The sequence below is a fragment of the Nipponia nippon genome, unplaced genomic scaffold (assembly GCF_047370975.1).
Source record: "Nipponia nippon isolate SJK-2023a ecotype South Korea unplaced genomic scaffold, ASM4737097v1 scaffold_5, whole genome shotgun sequence".
In the NCBI taxonomy this organism is placed as follows: Eukaryota; Metazoa; Chordata; class Aves; order Pelecaniformes; family Threskiornithidae; genus Nipponia; species Nipponia nippon.
In genome coordinates this window covers 23814880-23833183 of record NW_028262369.1, presented here as the reverse complement: position 1 = coordinate 23833183, position 18304 = coordinate 23814880, and the positions used below count along the sequence as shown (strand labels likewise).

Sequence of the window (18304 nt, the reverse complement as noted above, 5' to 3'; positions counted from 1 at the left end):
GGCCCCGGCCCCGGCCCCGGCCGCCCCCCGGCTGCTGCCCCGAGCGCCGCCCGCCGCCCCGGCGGCTGCCCGCGGCCCGGCCGCGCGGCCCTTCGCCTCAGCAGCGCCCCCAGCGCTGAGGGGAGCCCGCCGCTGCTGCCCTCCTCCCTGCCCGCCTCGGCCCCGGCCCCGGCCCCGGCCCCCTGACACTGGCGTGGGCGTGACTTCGGTAGCGAAGGCGGTGGGGCCGGGGGCTGCGCCCGGCAGGGGCGGCTCGCGGCCGGCCGCCGTGCCCCTGAGGGGCGGCCTCGCTGCCCTCGACGCCGCGGAGGTGGCGGGGGTGGTTTTGAGGAGGGGGCGACTCTTCTGGCAGGTGGAGCCAGTGTGTTGTGAGGGCTCTTCTGGGGTAGGTTAATTCCTTCTTCAGGCTCTGCCCGGCGCTAGCGCTTGGTTGTGGCATAGATCCTCGAGAGAATCTTTTCCTACCATCTTGCTTCCTCGGTGCCTGATCCATATCGGGATGTGAACACCGCCATGGTCAGGATACCGGACTTGGCCAGAGACTCCCACCTCGAAGCCCTTTAGGTTTTACGCACCAGGGGCGTCTGTGGCTGCCTGACGCCCCTGCTAAAGGCTGCGTGGCTCCTGATGGCAGTCGAAGGTGCTCCGGGTCGCAGGAGTCATCTTAGTGCTGTGTTGTTGTGCAAACAGTTTCCATCGCTTGGAGACACTGTGTAGTGATGAGGAGAGGAGGTGCTAGGGATGTAAAACACCGTTTGCAACTCTTTCTGTCAGTGTCTGTCAGTTTGGAGATTCTTAACAAAGCAGGTTTTTTTCTTTATTGAGGGGTTGATTAATAAGAAAACAGTTCTTTCGCATTCCTTGTAAATTTTTGAAGCTCAGAAATTCAGTATGGTTCCAGGTCTAACCAACTCTCCTCCGCCATGAAGTGATTTGTTAATCATGTACACTGTCATCGTAGTAATTCTAGGATTTATTGGCTAATTTCAGTACACTATGATAATATTTAGATCTCAGAAACAAGTTTTCCTCAAGCTTTGTGAGAATAGGTTTCTGAAATCATGTTATTGCTCCATGGAGAATGGCTTCGGCATGAGCTCACCCTTCTATTAGACATCAGAGAACCCACACTGGTGCTTCCCTGGAGGCTGAAGTGCACAGGAATTCAGGTTTTGCTTGTTAAAAGTTAGCATGCCTTGAGAGTGGCTAAGGCTCCTCTTGATCTGCATGGAGACTGGTAATCACAGATGCAAGGTGGTATTTTTTTGCTTTCCTCATCTTGTGGTCACTAATGGTATGTAACAACAGGACACACTCCATTTGCCCACGGAGTAGTTTTTTGATATTTAACAATATTTAGCTTTGACCCGCTTCACCCTGGAGATGCGTGGTGTATTTGTGTTCAGGTACTGTTCGGTTGTTTCCTTCTTTCAAGTGCCTGGAACAGGCAGCACGTGCTCTATAGCACTTTTTATAAATACTGCAGCATTACAACGAACAGCAGGTTTTGGTGGTTTCATCTGAAAGGTGTGTACGTGCTAAGCCTGGTTGGACTGAATTCTTCTGTGCGTTACCAGGATGGAAAACTGAGCATAATGTGTAGGACAGCAAAATATGTGTTAAAATAGTGTTGTTTTTTCACAGTACATAGTCACTTGATGGCATGTAAGCTATGTAATTTTTTAATATCTGAAGTTACAGGTGATGCTGTGTTAGGACAATTTAGGATTAAGATCACACTAACAAATGCTGTTTTCCCTTTCTTTTGCCTTTATCAAATTTTGAACTGTTTGGGCTGAAATTTTCCAAGTCAGAAATCTCTCTGATGAAGAAGATGACATGCACTGTATCAGTCACTCCTGCTAACAAGGCCGGGAAAAATTACAACTGTATTAGTGCAGAAAGGTGACTTTGGATTGGGATGTACCCTTGGCTGTTCCCGTGGCAGGCTGCTCAGACTGGCTGTGCTAGAAGCTTTTGAAAAACAGCAGCAGTTAGCACTTGTGCATTAAGGACTCGCGATATTTCATGTCCCAAAAGGTTACACACCCATGCAGAGCAGGGAGAGCCTCTCACGAGGCAGGACTTTCCCTACAGGTCCATCTCTTGGAAGGACCTAGGTTGTTGGAGGCCAAGTGGAAGGATGTAGGGCAGACATGGTTGTAGTTGTTAGGTGGGTGGGGAGAAATGGGAAGAATCTCTGCTGGCTAAACTGTGTCTTCCTTCAGACCCCAGCAGGAAAACCCTTATTTTTGTCTTTCAGCAGACCTTTGCGGAGAGCAAGTGTTTGTCGAGGCCACTGCCAGGGGTGTCGTGTTCCCCTCTGGCTCTGGGATGTGCCAGGGTTGAGCACCCTGTGTCTCTGTGCAAGTGGCAGGCGTCTGGCAGGGGGATGATGGCAATGGAAGACTTAAACCTTTCAGATCTTCTGATGACCTCTGCTGGCATCAGCATGGGGGAATTCCTTTTTTCTTACTCTGCTTTTGAAGAAGATCCAAGTCTCAGGATTTCATACAAAACCTTATGAAACTTTCCCGCTCCCTATGATGCATTGAGTTCAGCTCTCAAAAGTGAAGACAGTAAAAACCCAGAGGCACACTGTGCTGGAGTGTGGGTTTTTTTCTGGTGTTAGAAAACACTAAACTTTCTGAAATTCATTATTTTCTCAGTGATTTTACAATTATATTGGGAGTTGTGACATAAATTTTGAACTGAGGTTTGCAGTTTTGTCTACCAATAAGATAAATAAGTGGCTGTAGAAATCAGAGAATGGAGCTAAGAAAGTTTAATGTGGAGCGGGTGAACTGATTTTAATGAGACAAACCGTAGTGTTTTGGATCACTCTTCAAAATTCTCATCTGGGAACGGACCTCCTAATTTAGCAATTGCCTGTTGACACCTCGCTTGGACTTAGTGTCAGTGTTTGGAAATTGCTTAATGATAAGCTGTTTGGGTGCCCAAACATGAGCAGCTCAATAGTACATGGAGTTGTGTGTTTCTCTGGTGCCCAAAAGCCCGTCTTAGAGTTCTGTCCTCAATTATACATTACTTGAAAACTTTAGATTAGTTTATATTTTCAGGGGTGCCCTCACACCAGAAGGAGCTGTTTACTTTAAAATATAACACACTTCCCTCCCCCCCCCCCCCCTTTTTATGAAAGAAATGAGAACAAAGAAATACTGACGGTGGTTTTAACATATTGCACAAAAGATTAGAAACCATTGCAAGCTGGCTGGAGGCCAGCTTTGATCATGAGGAATCCCAAAGTGCTGTGTAAACTTGAACTGTTATATGAACTGTACCTGAGGTCCACTTTGGTGTCCACCGGCAGAGTGGTCTGCAATGGCTCTTAGCAATGTTTTGGAGCAGCTCAAGCAGGAAGCTGAAACTTTCTTTAATCTTTTTTTGCTCCCCTTTTTTGCACCTCCTTCTCCAGGGGACTTCAGCCTGGATGGATTGTAGATCTCTTACCTACATTTTTCTGCTTAAATTTTTCTTTCTTGGATCTGTACCCATCATCATAATTGCTATTGTTACATCCATTGTAATGGAAAAAAGATAAATCTTGAAGACTGTCAGTGCGGCACTTTGAGGCTGTTTTTGAATGACGCAGGCTATTTCTCATGGTGCAGTTTGCCAGTGCAGCTGAGCTGCTGCAACCACTAGCTGCTGCTGCTTCTGCAAGGTGTGGTCCCACTTCCCTGGCACTTCTCAGCCCCCTCCTGCGTGCCAGTGCTGCCAGTTGAGAGCTAACTGGGCAAAAAGCACACCCTACCAAAATGTGGAGTTTTTTTCTGCGTGTTTAGCTCCCTGTTCCAGCTCACTATGGGATCAGATGAATGAGTGCAAGTGCAGATGGAAAGGAAAGAACAAAATGCATGAAAGAGGGCTGGAGAGCTGTGGACCAGCCTCTTGGCTTCAGCTATTAGATGGGCATGGTGTTGTCAAGTTGGCATTATTTCCTGCCATGCTGGATTTCTTTTCTGGGTTTAATTTTTTCTTCACCCTACGGCTGGTTTAAAGGTGTTTTAAGCCACTTTTCCTCATAGGAGTTATTTTGCATCCCTTTCTGATGTTGGTTTGCTTGCTTTAGGGTTTTTTTTTTCCTCTTTTAACTGCTGATGTGAGGTAGAAAAATAGAGGAGTGAAGAGAACGAAGGGAAGTTAAATTGGGAAGAAAGAACAAGTTTCCATATTCTTTGTCCTGTTTTGTTAAGATTCATGCAATATTTTTAGTCAAGGAGGTTAAATTTTGTCTTTTTGGTTTAGATGAAGACGCAGGAATGTATAAGGAAATGGTATTTTCATCTGTTCTTCAGAATCAGATCTCAGCACAGAATCAAAGGCTGCTGTGCTCTTAGAAGTGTTTTATTTCGAATGGAAAAGAAAATAAAGCTGCAGCACTTGCAAAAGTTCAGATGCATTCCTGAAAATCTTTCAGGGGTTGTATGGGTTTGCCGCTTCAAGTCTTGCTATGAGTTTCATTTAAAATGACCTCCTAAATCTGTTAATAGTCTTGCAAAACAACTCATTTTGCTTGGCCCTGGGTGGAAACCACGCAAGCCCACTGAGTTCTGTAGGAATTCCTCCAGGAGCCAAAGCTGCTCAGATACAGTAAAGGGTGCATAAATCTGAAATTGTGGTTTGTGACACACTTCCACTTTTTTTTTCATTAGGTAAATCAACTTAATCTGACTCTTCAGGAGAAGAGAAGCTATTCACCTGCATACTTAATATTTCGTTAAATATAACAGTGTCCTCCCAGAACTCATGATGTTTTCAGTGTGAGTGTAGACAACGTCAGACGCAGAGCTGAAAGGATCAGGAATCCTGCTGGGAGAGAGTCCCTGGTATGTGCTGTCCCTGGTATGTGCTTACCCTGGTATTACATTCAGATGCATATGACCCTTTCTACTGTCAAATTGCACGATTAAAGAAGTAAATACAGAGATTTTTATATATATATATATGGATATTTTTGTTCCAAAATAATTCCAAATATCTTATTCTGAAATTACACAGTTATATACTGGATAGAGTTAAAATTACATAAATTGTGCTATTAAATGGCTGACTCCTTTCAGAGGAGCTTGTACCAAGTGAAGAAATCTTGTTTCTCATGTGTGTTTTGGTGTAACTGCCTTGATAGATTTCAGAATGACAGGCTCCGCATCAACATAATAACATGCAAGTAAGGGTACAAATTTATCATCGCTGCTAATTGCAAGTCTGTTGTTTTTATACTGCCATCTAGGCCTCAGCCCCAGTTGGAGACCTGTTCTATTTGGCACTGTGGAGGAGCGTTGATAAAGGATATTGTGCTCCTTAAAAGCTTGTCATGTACATAGAAAAGAGAAAGGCAAGCTCACGTAGGAGGAGAGAACAGGCTTCTTTCACCTGTTCAGCACTGGGGCTGCGATTAGAACTGACCTCCCTTAGGAATGTGTTGGAATAGGGATTGATTTGGCCAATTTTGGGCCTTAATACTATGCTGTCTTGTGGGTGGGGGGAACTTCATTGTTTTATAGGGAGATGCAAGGTTTCACCTATATTGCCATGCAACAGGGCTGAGCTATTGTGATAAGAATATTGTCTACACATAATTAATTGGGTAGAAAGTGTCTTCTGAATAATAGGAAGATTTTAACTGTATGTATATTTGAAAAGATCACAACTTTAATGTTCATATTCAAAATAACTTGGTTGAACATAGCTGTGTCTCAGTTTTCTTGGCCAATGATTGATTGTTTTTATAACCTTAATTTTTACTTAGATTTGAAAAAGTTGTTCGTATTGCTTCCTGTGTGTGAAAGGAAAAGCACACTGAACAAGGAAAGATTTTTGGATGTTCTGAGGCTGCAGTGCAACTAGCTATATTGAGAGCTTTGTTGAATACTTGGGGCAAACAACAGGGGGTAGTAGTATTTTTTTATTAAATTTGTTATAGTTAGCTTAGTATTTTATTATTGCATTTATTGACTGTCTATCTGTTAGCATTCGGCTCAGATACATAAATTATTAATTTGATTTTTTTTAAACCTCATCTAGGTTATTCTGAGTAATTCAAAAAATACCCTTCAGCATGCCTGAAAATCCTGCTGCAGGTATGTAGTCTAAAAGTGATTACTTTTGTTAAGCAGTGAGAAATGAAGCTCTGTTCCTAACATGTACTACTTTGTGGTGCAGATAAACAGCAGGTGCTGCAGATCCTTGATCGTCTGCAAGCAAAACTGCGTGAGAAAAGAGATTCCCAACATAACGAAAACCTGACTGTTTTGCGTAACACACTCAGGAGCCCTTTGTTTAACCAGATACTGACCCTCCAACAATCCATCAAGCAACTGAAGGAACAAGTGAGTGTAAAATTACGGTTGTTGGTGTGATCATAACCATACTTAACTTAGAACTTAAAACAGGGTATGTAGGCGTGTGTTAATGAGGGAGCTCTCATTAATAAGCTGTAACTTGGTGTGAGTGAATGTTGGGCTTTTTTTTTTTTTTTCTTGGTCAGGCTAATATCTACAGAGTCACTACTGAAATGAGAAGTGATATTGCAACAAACAGATCATGGGGCAATGTGCTTTGAAAGGGGTGCAGAAGAGGCAGGCGCTGAGAACCACATCAGTCAGAGAAAAGCATCTGCAAAAGATATCAGCTCTAGTACTCTGAGTTCTGAACACAGTTGGAACTGGGATCTTTTGTTTTTCACAGAAACTAAATACTGTTTATCAGCTAACTGGCAGCATCTTTTCTCCTTAAAAGACATCATCAGGTAGTTCCTACTGACTTGTACAAGAATGGTTAACCTGTTTTGGGAAATATATGCTAGAAAACCACCCTTGAAGATGTGCCAAGCTCTGATGCGGATGTACCCAAGCTAACTTTAAAATGACTTGGCTCCAGCAGTGGAAGGAACTTGCCTGGATTGGTTTATAACGCCAACTGACACTTGGATCTTGTGGACATGGGCATCAGTGACACATCTGCATGAACAGGTCTCGCTGTGCAGTTAGCAGAATCAGGCATGCAAACTTAAAATCAGGGACTAACTTGGCATACCCTAAGCAGCAGCGATCCCTGTCTCTGCTGTTATGCACCTGCCCAGCTGCAGGTATAGAGGGTGGATGTCAGGGGGGCGAGGCCACCTTGCTGTCATTGCCAAATGTATCGCACATGTTCCTGCCAAGGTGGCATGGTAGTGGTTGTGACATTTGTTCTCTCTTCTTCCCATGTTCATAAAGGTGCTGTATCTACTCCTGTTCCTTCCTTCCAAAGCTTGGATGCATGTCTGCAAGCTATTAAAAATGTATGAAAATGCAAATATATCTAAGATCATACTTTGTGGCTGTGGCATAATGGATTTTATATCCAGAATGTTCAGAATTATCATATCTAGAAAATTTTGTTTTTCTTTAAATTCTTTTTAAGCATATCCCTCATGAGCAGTTCCATTCAGGATGGGATTTTTCAGTTTACTGTGTCACACGGAATATTTCTGCATTTCTTCCTTATCTGTCAGGACTAGACATTGAACTGCAAGTTCTAACAGCGATAGCATGTTCAATGGTAGTTTGTACCCTAGGCTGTCTCTGGGGAGGAGATAATACAGACCAGGCCTTTGGCTCCAGAGTGACTGACTCTTAAAAAATTTGGATTCTTGTGCCAAAATTGTCTAGGTTGCCTGAGAGTTACAACAGTGCCTGAGTGCCTCTTTAATGTTGTTGCTTTTGCATGTGTTGTTTCTGGAATATCAGGGTGAAAAGAGGATAATGGGCATGAGCAGGGAAGCAGAATGAAAGAAATGGATAAAATGAATAGAAACACAGCTGAAACATTCAGGGAACTTTTCCTTCTGAAAAACAGTTTAAACTTTATATGGTAGCTTGGTTATAGCTTATATATTAACATTGCCTAATTTATACAGGTAAGTATATTTGTGTGAATAGGCACATATGAAGATATGTATGCTTCGTTCTTTGGCAGTCTTCACACAAGATGATATATGTGGAAATCTCTTCTTTTGTTTTTGATAGTTTTTCTACATCTTTGTTCATTTCCAACAGCTCAATTATATGCCTCCTGACGGTTCAGTAGATTTTGATTTTACTAAGAGAGGGCTACTGGTGTTTGCTGACAAATCAGTTTCTGCTGGGAGCGTGTATACACCTTGCAGTTCACCTGAACCCAAAGCATCTACCTTCACTCCAAACCTGGGAGTTAATGAATTTAATGCAGTCATCCAACAGATGGCAAGGGTAAGGCGCTCAGGTTTAGTGAACCAAACTTGTTTGCCTTTAATGTCAAGCTTTTTCTTGCAGGCTTTTGGAGTACATTTTCAAACATGCTCTTTTGTTGTGTATCTGGGAGTGTGGTGCCTCCTAGCCAGTAAGAGAGTAGAAGTGCTGAGGATAACTTTTCCCTGTGAAAGATAATGTCAGCAGTAGAAAGTGTTTTGATGGTGTGTTGTTTTTTTTTTTTCTGTGCCAATTCTTTTTTCTTACTTTCTACCAAACACACTGATGTAGAAAAGAAATTTCAGTTGCCAGAAAACTTTTTTGTATTTGATGACACTTAATTGAGAATGGACATCTTTTGCAGAAACTTGTTTTGATGGAGAGACTTGTTTTATCAAGTACATTTTAAATTGGAAATGTACCAACCTTGTTAATATATGAACAGTGCAAATGATTAAAAGAACTGGCATGTAATATTTTATTTAACTCTTCATTTAGTACATCTTAACTTTGCCAGACAGATGCTGATTTCATTAACATGTGATGTAGCATGTACCAGATGCTTATGGAAGTTGTACAGGTGCAGGCATCCACCCATGTGGGATTGGCATTTACACCACAAATGTATTGTTCTGTGTTACTTTGAACCATTAATTTAATTGGTTAGTCATGCCTTTCTATATTAAGTAACTGTTGCTAATTGACTACCTTAATGTAGCTGTAATATTTTGAGCATAACTCTTCTCATTAGCGTGTCATTAACTCATCAGATAAAAGATTTAGCAGTAAAGACTGCACATTATTTTGGATAAAACAGCTGTGATAGCAGTGCATTCTCTAACTAATATTTCCCAGTAAACAGCCCCAGAAATCTTGTCTTAGAACTGAAAAGCAGGCAGTCACAAAAGCAAACTTTTTTTAGCATTAAGTGTGAAGTTGCAGGGAGGGGAAGGAAATTAATTTCTCTATTTAAAAGCTGCAATCTTTTGAACGCACACTTAAAAATCAGCATTAAAAGCAAGGGGAGCCAAAAGACAAGTAATTTAGTTTAGCTATGCAGCATTTCCAGAAATCCCAAATATATTGCTCTAGACAGCACTTCGTTCATAGTTTTCATCCAGTTTGGAATTCATCTCATAATGTGAATGAAGTGTGAAAGCAGCTCTTAAATTCCCTGAGGTTTCAGAACCTCAGAGTGCTTGCATATCCAATACTTTGCAATATTAAAAATAATAAATGGAGGAGCTTTTATAGAAATAACATATTCAGTGTTTTGCCTTTGTTTAGTCTTAGGAGGAGAATAATTCTCCTGCTGTTCATAAATTTTGAACTAGCTTATTCTGTTACATTAAAAATTAGTAAATCAATTTTTTCTGTTTTATTAGGGGAGACAAATAGAATCAATAAAGATTGAAAAGCCTTCTGTTGGAGGTCTTGGATTTAGTGTGGTTGCCCTTAAAAATCACAGCTTGGGAGAGGTTGGTATCTTTGTCAAGGAAGTCCAGCCAGGAAGCATAGCTGACAGGTGAGATCTTCATAATTGTTTTGGAAAATTGCAGTATTTTCATGAAGGGAAAAGTCATGACTTTCACATTGAAAACTCTATCAGACTAACATGTTTGGGTTATCTGGTGGGATATTTTGTTGGTGGTATCTTGAATTCTGGCTTTTCAACTAAATGGACTCATGTTTTGAGGATCAGATTTTCAGATGAGTTTTAAATATCCAAGCCATTCATAAATGGAATTTCCAGAAATCATGGCTCACTTAAGAGAATCTTGAGTACTGATTAAAAAACAAAAGAAAACTTGGAAAAGAATACAAGGAAAATAAAAATTAGCCTCCATTTGAATTTGTATGCAGTGTCCCTGAAAGATTTTCCCCTCCTTGTTTCTTTATTTATGTGCCTATGACAATGCCCTATTTATAGTTGGTTTTACTGTTTGTTTCCTGTGTAAATTTAGATCCAGTCCTCCTGACAGATCCCTGCACAGATGTCATCATAGAATCAAGGCTTCAGGCAGTTTCTTCCCGTATTGTCTGTGGGTTTTCACCCAACAACAAAAGAGAGAGCAATCCTTTAAAAATAAAATGTGATTGTAAAACCACAAGAGTTGGCATGAGACAAATGCAGTGCTTGAAATTATGTTTCAAGAAAATGTGTCTAGATTTCAAGTCATTGGTGTCACTTTTTAAATAACACATGTCAGGAAGTGCCAACACAGGATGACAAAAAGAGTGGGGAGAGGTTGGAATGATAATGGCTATGGGCCCACAGAGAACACACCAGAGAACACTTAAAGAAAGCATATTAGGCTCTTTCAAAGTGGAGACAGATGGACTGATCCGGATGTCAAAGGAGGGTGAATATCTCACTTTAGGATTTGATGACCTGCTGCTCACTTTCTTTGATGAGAGAATCTAAAATATGGTTAGTGCTTGAAGAAAGTGATTTCTGGGAAACATCTTAAACATTGCATGGTAAAAAGGAAGTTTAAAATGCGTTAGTTAAGATGTGCAGTTATATTGTTTCAGGGTTTATAAATTTCCCCAGCATGCTTCCCATTTTGCTTCTGAGGCAAGATCTCCTGGAGACTTTTTTGGATTCCTACAGAGCTTTGAAGGCAGTGTCTGTCTATGTAACAGTTTGGTCTCGTGCTCAGAATGAATATTTAACAAAGGAGATGAGTGATGGTTTCTCTCTTGTCACAAATCTAAATTCATCACTAGGGTGAATTAACTGTGAAATTTGTATTATCTTAAGGTATACATTGAACTGTGTGTTGCTCGAAGAAAGTTTGGTGTCTGAAGTTTGATACTGTAAATGTTAAGTAAAATATGCAGCTCATCAATCTTTAGATTAAATAATGATGCAAAACAATATCATAGCCTGCGTTGTGGGTACCTAGAGATAGTATTATGTAGTGCTAAACATAATGAAGAATAGTTCCTAGTTCATTGTATAACTACAAAAATAAATTTTTTGTGCCCTGTAATTCAATATCATCAAGAAAGGATGAGGGAATTTCATTGAATTTTGAATAGAAGCCAAGGAAAAAATTGAGCAAATTTTTGTACCATGATAAAGTTGGAACAAAATATGTCTGGGCAGTTCAGTACAGTGTGGATTGCATGTAGTTTGTATGTTGGTGAAGACAGTCTAATAAGCAGATTTTTTTAAATATATAAATATTTAACCTTGCATAACTGTGTATTTTGCATGTTCATATTTAAATTACACAAGCCTGTTGTGAAGTCACTATGCTGCATTTTAATTTTTTTTTAATGTCTTGTTAAGGGATCAAAGACTAAAGGAAAATGACCACATACTGGCCATTAATTGCACCCCATTGGATCAGAACATTTCCCATCAGCACGCTATTGCCCTCCTCCAGCAATCCACAGGATCTCTACATCTGGTTGTTGCTAGGGAGCCAGTTCAAGGAAACAGCAGAACTTCAGCTGTCTTATTAAGTGATATAAATCCACCTGAGACTGTGAGTTGTTGTACTACTCTCAAAATCAGATTTTGAACTGTGCTGGATTTTTTTTTTTTTTTTTGTGGTTGTAAATGTTTGTGTTAGCAAGCTTTACATACAGGGATTTTTTTCTTTAATCAGATTTTGTATGTGATGACATTTCATTTAGACTGATCATGCAATAAGTATAAGGCTTCCATTGCAAAGCTGCATGAAGTTGTTATAAAATAGATCCTGGGTTTTTGTGGGATAGCAGAAGCTTTAGTAGATCAACATATTCTTAGCAGCAGGGTCTGTTCAGCACAGGCTGGGTAAAACATTTTATGAGTATACCCAGCTGAAACCTACTTGTGCCTAGCAATTAAAGATGCTCTGATTACATCTTAAAAGAGTGTAAACATACCCTATCATGAGCACTGCTTGAAATATCCAGACCAATTTAAACTTAAACTGCTCAAAACAAAAAGCCTTGTCTTTAAAAACAAACAAAAAGTATTTGTTAAAAACCTCTCAATCCCTGTTTATTTATCAGGGTTTTTTTAATCTGTGAATTTCATTGACTGTGAACCCTTTTGTTTTCTTGAACAAGGAGAGATTGTCACTGGGACATGTAATAAGCTAGGGCTGAACTTCCATCTGTGTTCAAACCATATGGTGCAGGTGGCTTCACTGAATTTGGTCAAACTGCACACCTAAATCCAGGGTTTGCAATATTGGAATCTTAATTTATTATGCTAGTAGGTTTTGATGAAAATCTGATTAAGAGCAGTGCTTTTCCTTATTCTCAGTAATTATTTCCCTCATGATTATTACAGAACTAGTGAAATCTGAAGGTTTTAGTGGATAATCAATATTGTTTATTGCACTGAAAATTTTAAAGAATTAAACTTTAACTGCTTTTTCATTGAAAGATCTGCACTGAACAGACTAACAAAATAAAACACAAATATATATCTCTACAGGGGGTCTTTAAACTTCTTTTATGATATTTAACTGGCTTTGGCAAAGATTTTCAGTATGCTAATAAATCCTGTATTCACAGAAGACTTAAATCTGCCTACTTTGCTCCATTTTGGTTTCTATGAGATATTAATCTGACAGAAACATTGGCTGAGTTTGGGTTGCTTAACAGCTTTGTTATTTTCAGATTGTCTTGTAGAACATAAGGTCATCGTACAGTGTAGCTTAGAAACATGCTTCCAATTCAGTATGGCAGAATATTGTACTGCGCTATTAATTCAGCATGTATTGATGGTGTTTAGAGCGTGTAAGTGAAATAACAGAAATAAGAATTTGGGCAACGCTAAGTGAAAACTAGGCCAGTGCAAGCTCCTTGCCTCTGTTTTTCTCTGTTGTTTGCACTACTCTTGATTTATGAAAAACTAAAAGGATAGTTTTCATTTTGGCAAGAAAATCTTAAAATTGCTTACTCTTCGTCAAGCTTTTTCCTAGTATCCTGTTATCCTGAAAGTGAAGGAGAAAATGTATGTTTAAAAACAGATGAGAAATCCCACTGTGTATTTATAAGGAAAAGAAGCTGACTGAACAAAATCCAACAGATCTCCAATATGTGGGGTAGAGAGAAAAAATTGCTCTGATTAATCCTCATCATTCCTGGTACATGTGAAAATGAGAAACATTAAAGATCGACTGAAATTAAAATCTCCTGTTTTTATTAATTGCAGATTCACTGGGGCCATGTTGAAGACGTTGAGCTGATTAACGATGGTTCAGGATTAGGCTTTGGAATAGTAGGAGGAAAGTCGAGTGGAGTAGTTGTAAGAACAATTGTTCCTGGGGGATTAGCAGATCGGGTAATTTGTTATATTATGTCACTTCTTGTTTGATTGTAAAGTATAATTAACTGGGTTTGACAGTCTTAAAATAAACTAATATACTGAAACAAAAGGAAGCTGATAGTATCAAAGTCTGAATGCCAACATATACTTTATAAATACATACGTTGAAGATATGATTGAGGAAAAAGTCAGCACCTGATATGAATTAAGTTGTTTCTCAGACATGCTTTGGCTTTTGTAACATCGTTGAACATGCAGAAATTCTGAAAAGTTGTCTAACCTTCTAATATGTTCAGTACTTTTGATATTTTCAGCCTTTGGTCGGTCTGGGGGAGGACAAATACTCTTAATGGATTTGCACATCCTCTGTAGAATTTGGGACATTTGGCAACATATATAGCGACAAACTCTCCAAATGAATTGTCAGGCAAGAGGATCTGCCCTATTGAAGTAATTGCATTGCAAGATTCAGTTTATAGATTGAAGATGTCCTATTTTTAGTGGGTTTTATTTTAAAGGGGTTTTGATCCCTGCCTTGTGGTCTGACCAGTTCAAGGAGACACGTAGGTTTGATGCAAAGCCTTTTGAAGTTACTGATATCTTTTAAAGTTGCACAGCTCCAGTTTGCAACCTTTGATTGCTAGTCTTTAAAGACTCAGTATTAAGTGTTGCGACATTTCAGGAGTAGAACACATGCAATAGCAAAACAGATTTGTATTTTTAATGGGAATTTGGTCATGACAAGTTACGATATTTGAGATCTGGAACACATGCAGACATGATCTGGTAACATACAAAAGAGAGAGGCTAAGGTATTTCCTCTAGTATAGGATGGAAACGAAAACTGGAGATTTGGAGAGCTTTACTGGAAAATGTTGGCTTTTGCTTGACTGCCTCCCTCTGAACCTGTCATGTATAAATGAGTATTTTTTAATTATTGTGTAACACCTGTTTTGCTGTAAGGAATAAAGTGTTTTGGCTACAAATGAAGCATGTAAGTTAAGAACTCACCCCATCATTCTCAGCTGAATGAGACATCATTAAGAACATGTGAAATAATGAGAACATATATATGTTAAAACTGGATGAGTTTGTAAATGAGTTTGAGTTAGTTCTGGGAATAACTCCGCTATGATTGCTGTATAAATCAGTGCACCTAAGGTGGCAGAGCTGTGCTGGTCAATACCAGCTGAGGACTTGGTCCTATGAATGCTTGCTTATAATAGAAATGATGATGTAGGTCATGAATCACAATTATCATGTAAAAAATAGTTTGTGTGGAGGCTTGTTACCTTCACTGGATTTACTTGCTCAAGTAGGAGCTAGTCATATGAGAAAAGAATTGCCAGGCTAATATAAAAGTATTAGGAAAAACTCTAAAAAGTCCTAAATCAAAATGCTGTGCTTCTTATTCTGACCTCTGTTCGATGAGGAGTATTCTATGAAACAGCAATACATAACAACCTGTGAGATTATAAACCATTGCTGCTGTCTGTTCTCTCCTAAATGAGAAAAGTAACCACTTTCTTAGGAATGGTGTTATTCAACTTGTGTACACGTCTTACTCAGTTTTGGAAAGGTTGATGTACCACTGTTAACTACTGTGGAAAAAACAGTGCAAACGCTTCCTTGAATTATTTAGTATGTTGCTGTGTGGTCAATTTTATGGTATTTTCTTGCATTGGCTCTCATGTCCACGAAGATGCCTCTACACAGTTTCAGTTTTGTAATGCAAAAGATATTTTATGTATAGACTGGAAACATTTTTTGCAATTTTATTTGTGCTTGAAGGATGGGAGGCTCCGGACAGGAGATTACATCTTGCAGATTGGAGGGACCAATGTGCAAGGAATGACCAGTGAACAAGTTGCCCAAGTGCTGAGAAACTGTGGGAATTCTGTTAGGATGATTGTCGCAAGAGACCCAAAGTGTGAAATTATGGAGACTCCACCAGCTCCTGTGGGCTGGCCAGTCAGTACATTTCCTTCCTTTCAAAATGGAAATGTAAGTATCTGGTGTTTACTTATGACATTTTTAAGTATGTTTGTGGCTTGTGATCAGAAAGGAGGAGGAGGAGAACAGAGTGGTATTGAGACCTAAAGTGCTTCCCCTCTTTTGAGTTTCCAGATATCATATGTGTGTATTTAAGTGGTCGTTATTATAGCCCTGCCTTCTATAATTTTTGCCTTTTTCCTGTGTGTTATTAAGACCTATAATCTTGGTATTGGAATGACCAGCTTTACAGAATTTATTTCAGAGGGGGTAATTTAATTACCAAGACCATAAACATTATCGATAAATGGTACTTTTAGTCCTCCTTCTTAGCTCATTACATTTTTGCTAATCAATCATTGGTATGTGGATTTAAAACTTCATTGTGAATTTCCCTAGTCTGAAATCCAGAGTGCCATGGCCACACCAGAATTATTCAGCACAATCATCTTTTTATGAAACATAAGTGTAATGTTTTCATAGTCTACACTACTGTCTGTGATAGGAAATATATCTAAAAATTTTGAAACTTGTTTTAGCAAATCTTATCATGGTCATATCAAAGTCTCTTGTTTTTGAAGTCATTCTTTTCAGTTTTGAGTAATTAAAATCAACAAATGCTACACTAAGTGTACAGTAGGTCTCGAAACATAAACAAAGCTGTGCTTGTGTACCATCTGCTACTACTGTGCTGCTTAGATTTAGGTGTAGAATCTGAGTAGCCTTTTCTTTCTTGTCTAGTTTCTTGAATATGAGTGAAGAGAGCTATTTTTTTGAAGCACCATTTTTAAAGGTTAGGCTAGCAGTCATATTGTTACAAACTCACCTCACTTACTGGGCATAGTCACTGCAAAGGCAGCTATTAGCTTTGTGTCTTGCATCTCTCTGGAAGACTACTGTGGCTGAAGCTGTCAGTCAAGTATTTTGGGTCCTTCTCAAGCTCATCTTCTCAGAAGAGGGATTGGTGTAGTAGGACACGTGAGCAGCAGAGAGATGAGAGGGGGTAATCTATGTACATAAGGTTGGAGTCTTAAAAGTGGGCTTGTCTAATACTATGAAAAAAGGCTTTCCTAGAGAATCAACATCATTATGAAGCACTTCTTTTCTGGCTGTATCATGTTTTCCAAGGCCCATACTAGGTAAAAATAACATGGTCCTAGTTTTGTTTCCTCTACAAAGTACTATTTTTCTCTCTTCCCCACCTCAAAGGTGGGCCTGTTGGTCACTAATCAACCCCAAGCATTGTAGATGCTGAAGCCTTTCTAAAATGTTATTCCTTCTGGATGTCTTTTCAGTGTCCTCCTTATTCCTGCTATGTAGTTTAGAGGACAAAAAAAAAAAATCATGTTGCAATTTCATCTGCTTCCTTCTGAATGTCCTCTATTGTATTCTGAACTAAATAGTGCCTTCATATTTAGATTTGAAGAAACTCCTCTTTCTGGTGTTAAGAGAGATTTGCTGAAGTCAAGAATAGTGGCTAATCTGAATGTATTTATTAATTTAATGATGATTTTAATGGTCCACCTTTCAGTTTGTGTCTGATTTACGAGAACTTTTTCCTATAATCTAATTTCTCTCTGGTTTCTGAGTACTTTCACTAGCTGTGAGCTTTGGAATAGAAAATATTTTCCTTTTCTTTTTTGCAAACCAGCAGACAGGCATTTTTAATATATGGTTAGGGTTTTTTTTTCAGTTTTATATTAATATTTGATTCCCTTTAAATTTTCTGTAGTAGAGAATAACTGAAACTACTTATGTCTGTGCATGGGCACAAGAAAACAGTCATATCATCTGTATTCTCCAAGACACTGACAGCAATATTAGTAGCCTACTTGTGCTGACTGTATTTAGGACTTTGTACTTTGAATTTTGCAGACTCCACTGCTAATGTTTTGCATTCTACCAGTAACATTACTTAGAGAAAATTTCTGTAGAGCCAGAGCACTGACTATGAAGGACTTTTGATTGTCAAAATAGCAGGACTCACAAGGCCATAGCTCCATTTCAGATGTTGCTATAGGCTTGTTTACTGTTTTGGTTCCCTCTCCTAAAGATAAGTGACAGAACATCAAAACTTATCTTCATCTCCATCAGCGTCCTATGGAGCAAGAGAGTTGGAAAGCATTTAATGAGCTTAATGAGTTGGCTAGCAGAGGGAGGTGTGTGTGATAAGAAAGGAGATAGCTGTCCATTGATTTCTTTTTCAGTGAAAAGTGAAATAGGTATGGCCATAACTTTGGCCTGCTTTTAATATAGGTCCTTCCAAAGCTTATATTTGGCAAGCATTTGATTAAACTTCTCTTTTGTTCAGTCTCTTAAGAAATGTTTTCCAATTTCCTGGTCCATTTTTTGCTGTTGGCAGTGACACAATCCCTCTTGATTTCATTGCTTTAACAGACCTTACTCTTGATTACCTTCTTTTTGATCTCATTGGGCTGTATCTGGTTACTGAAAACAAACAACTTTATGTATTTTAATTTATCCCTCGCAATCCCAGATCTATGTGCTTGATTGTTTTTCTCTTTGGTTTCACCAGTGTCTTTAGTGTGTCCTGTTTGAACTCTGTCTTGCAGTTTTGATTCTTACTTGTCAGAGTAGAGTCGCACAGACATATTGAGGCCAGCTTTGTGGGGACCTTTTTCCATATACTTCTCCAGTGTAAGGTCAGATTATATTGTAATCTTGGCTAGTGGCTTTTATGTTTTTTTTGGTAATTGTAGTAAGTGGAGGGTTCGGAGAATAGGTCATGTTATGTGCTTCTTTTTCAAGTATTGTTTGTAACGAGAAGTTGTCTTATCAG

The 18304-nt window shown here is 39.3% G+C and overlaps 1 protein-coding gene across 9 annotated transcripts in view; it reads left to right on the top strand.

The window, feature by feature from the left end:
* Nucleotides 1-18304, top strand: part of PATJ (PATJ crumbs cell polarity complex component) — a 162758-nt gene that overhangs the window by 3131 nt on the left and 141323 nt on the right. For 6 of the 9 annotated variants that reach the window (XM_087734682.1, XM_087734680.1, XM_087734676.1 and 3 more), the window contains exons 2-9: nt 4677-4850; nt 6049-6104; nt 6187-6353; nt 8064-8255; nt 9620-9759; nt 11533-11731; nt 13399-13527; nt 15304-15516. In XM_087734682.1, the coding sequence (XP_087590808.1) occupies nt 6083-6104; nt 6187-6353; nt 8064-8255; nt 9620-9759; nt 11533-11731; nt 13399-13527; nt 15304-15516 (1062 nt within the window). In that variant the 5' untranslated portion in view covers nt 4677-4850; nt 6049-6082. Of the gene's footprint in view, nt 1-4676; nt 4867-6048; nt 6105-6186; nt 6354-7174; nt 7307-8063; nt 8256-9619; nt 9760-11532; nt 11732-13398; nt 13528-15303; nt 15517-18304 lie in introns of those variants that run through there. The other 3 variants (XM_087734677.1, XM_087734684.1, XM_087734685.1) reach the window with 3 other exon arrangements.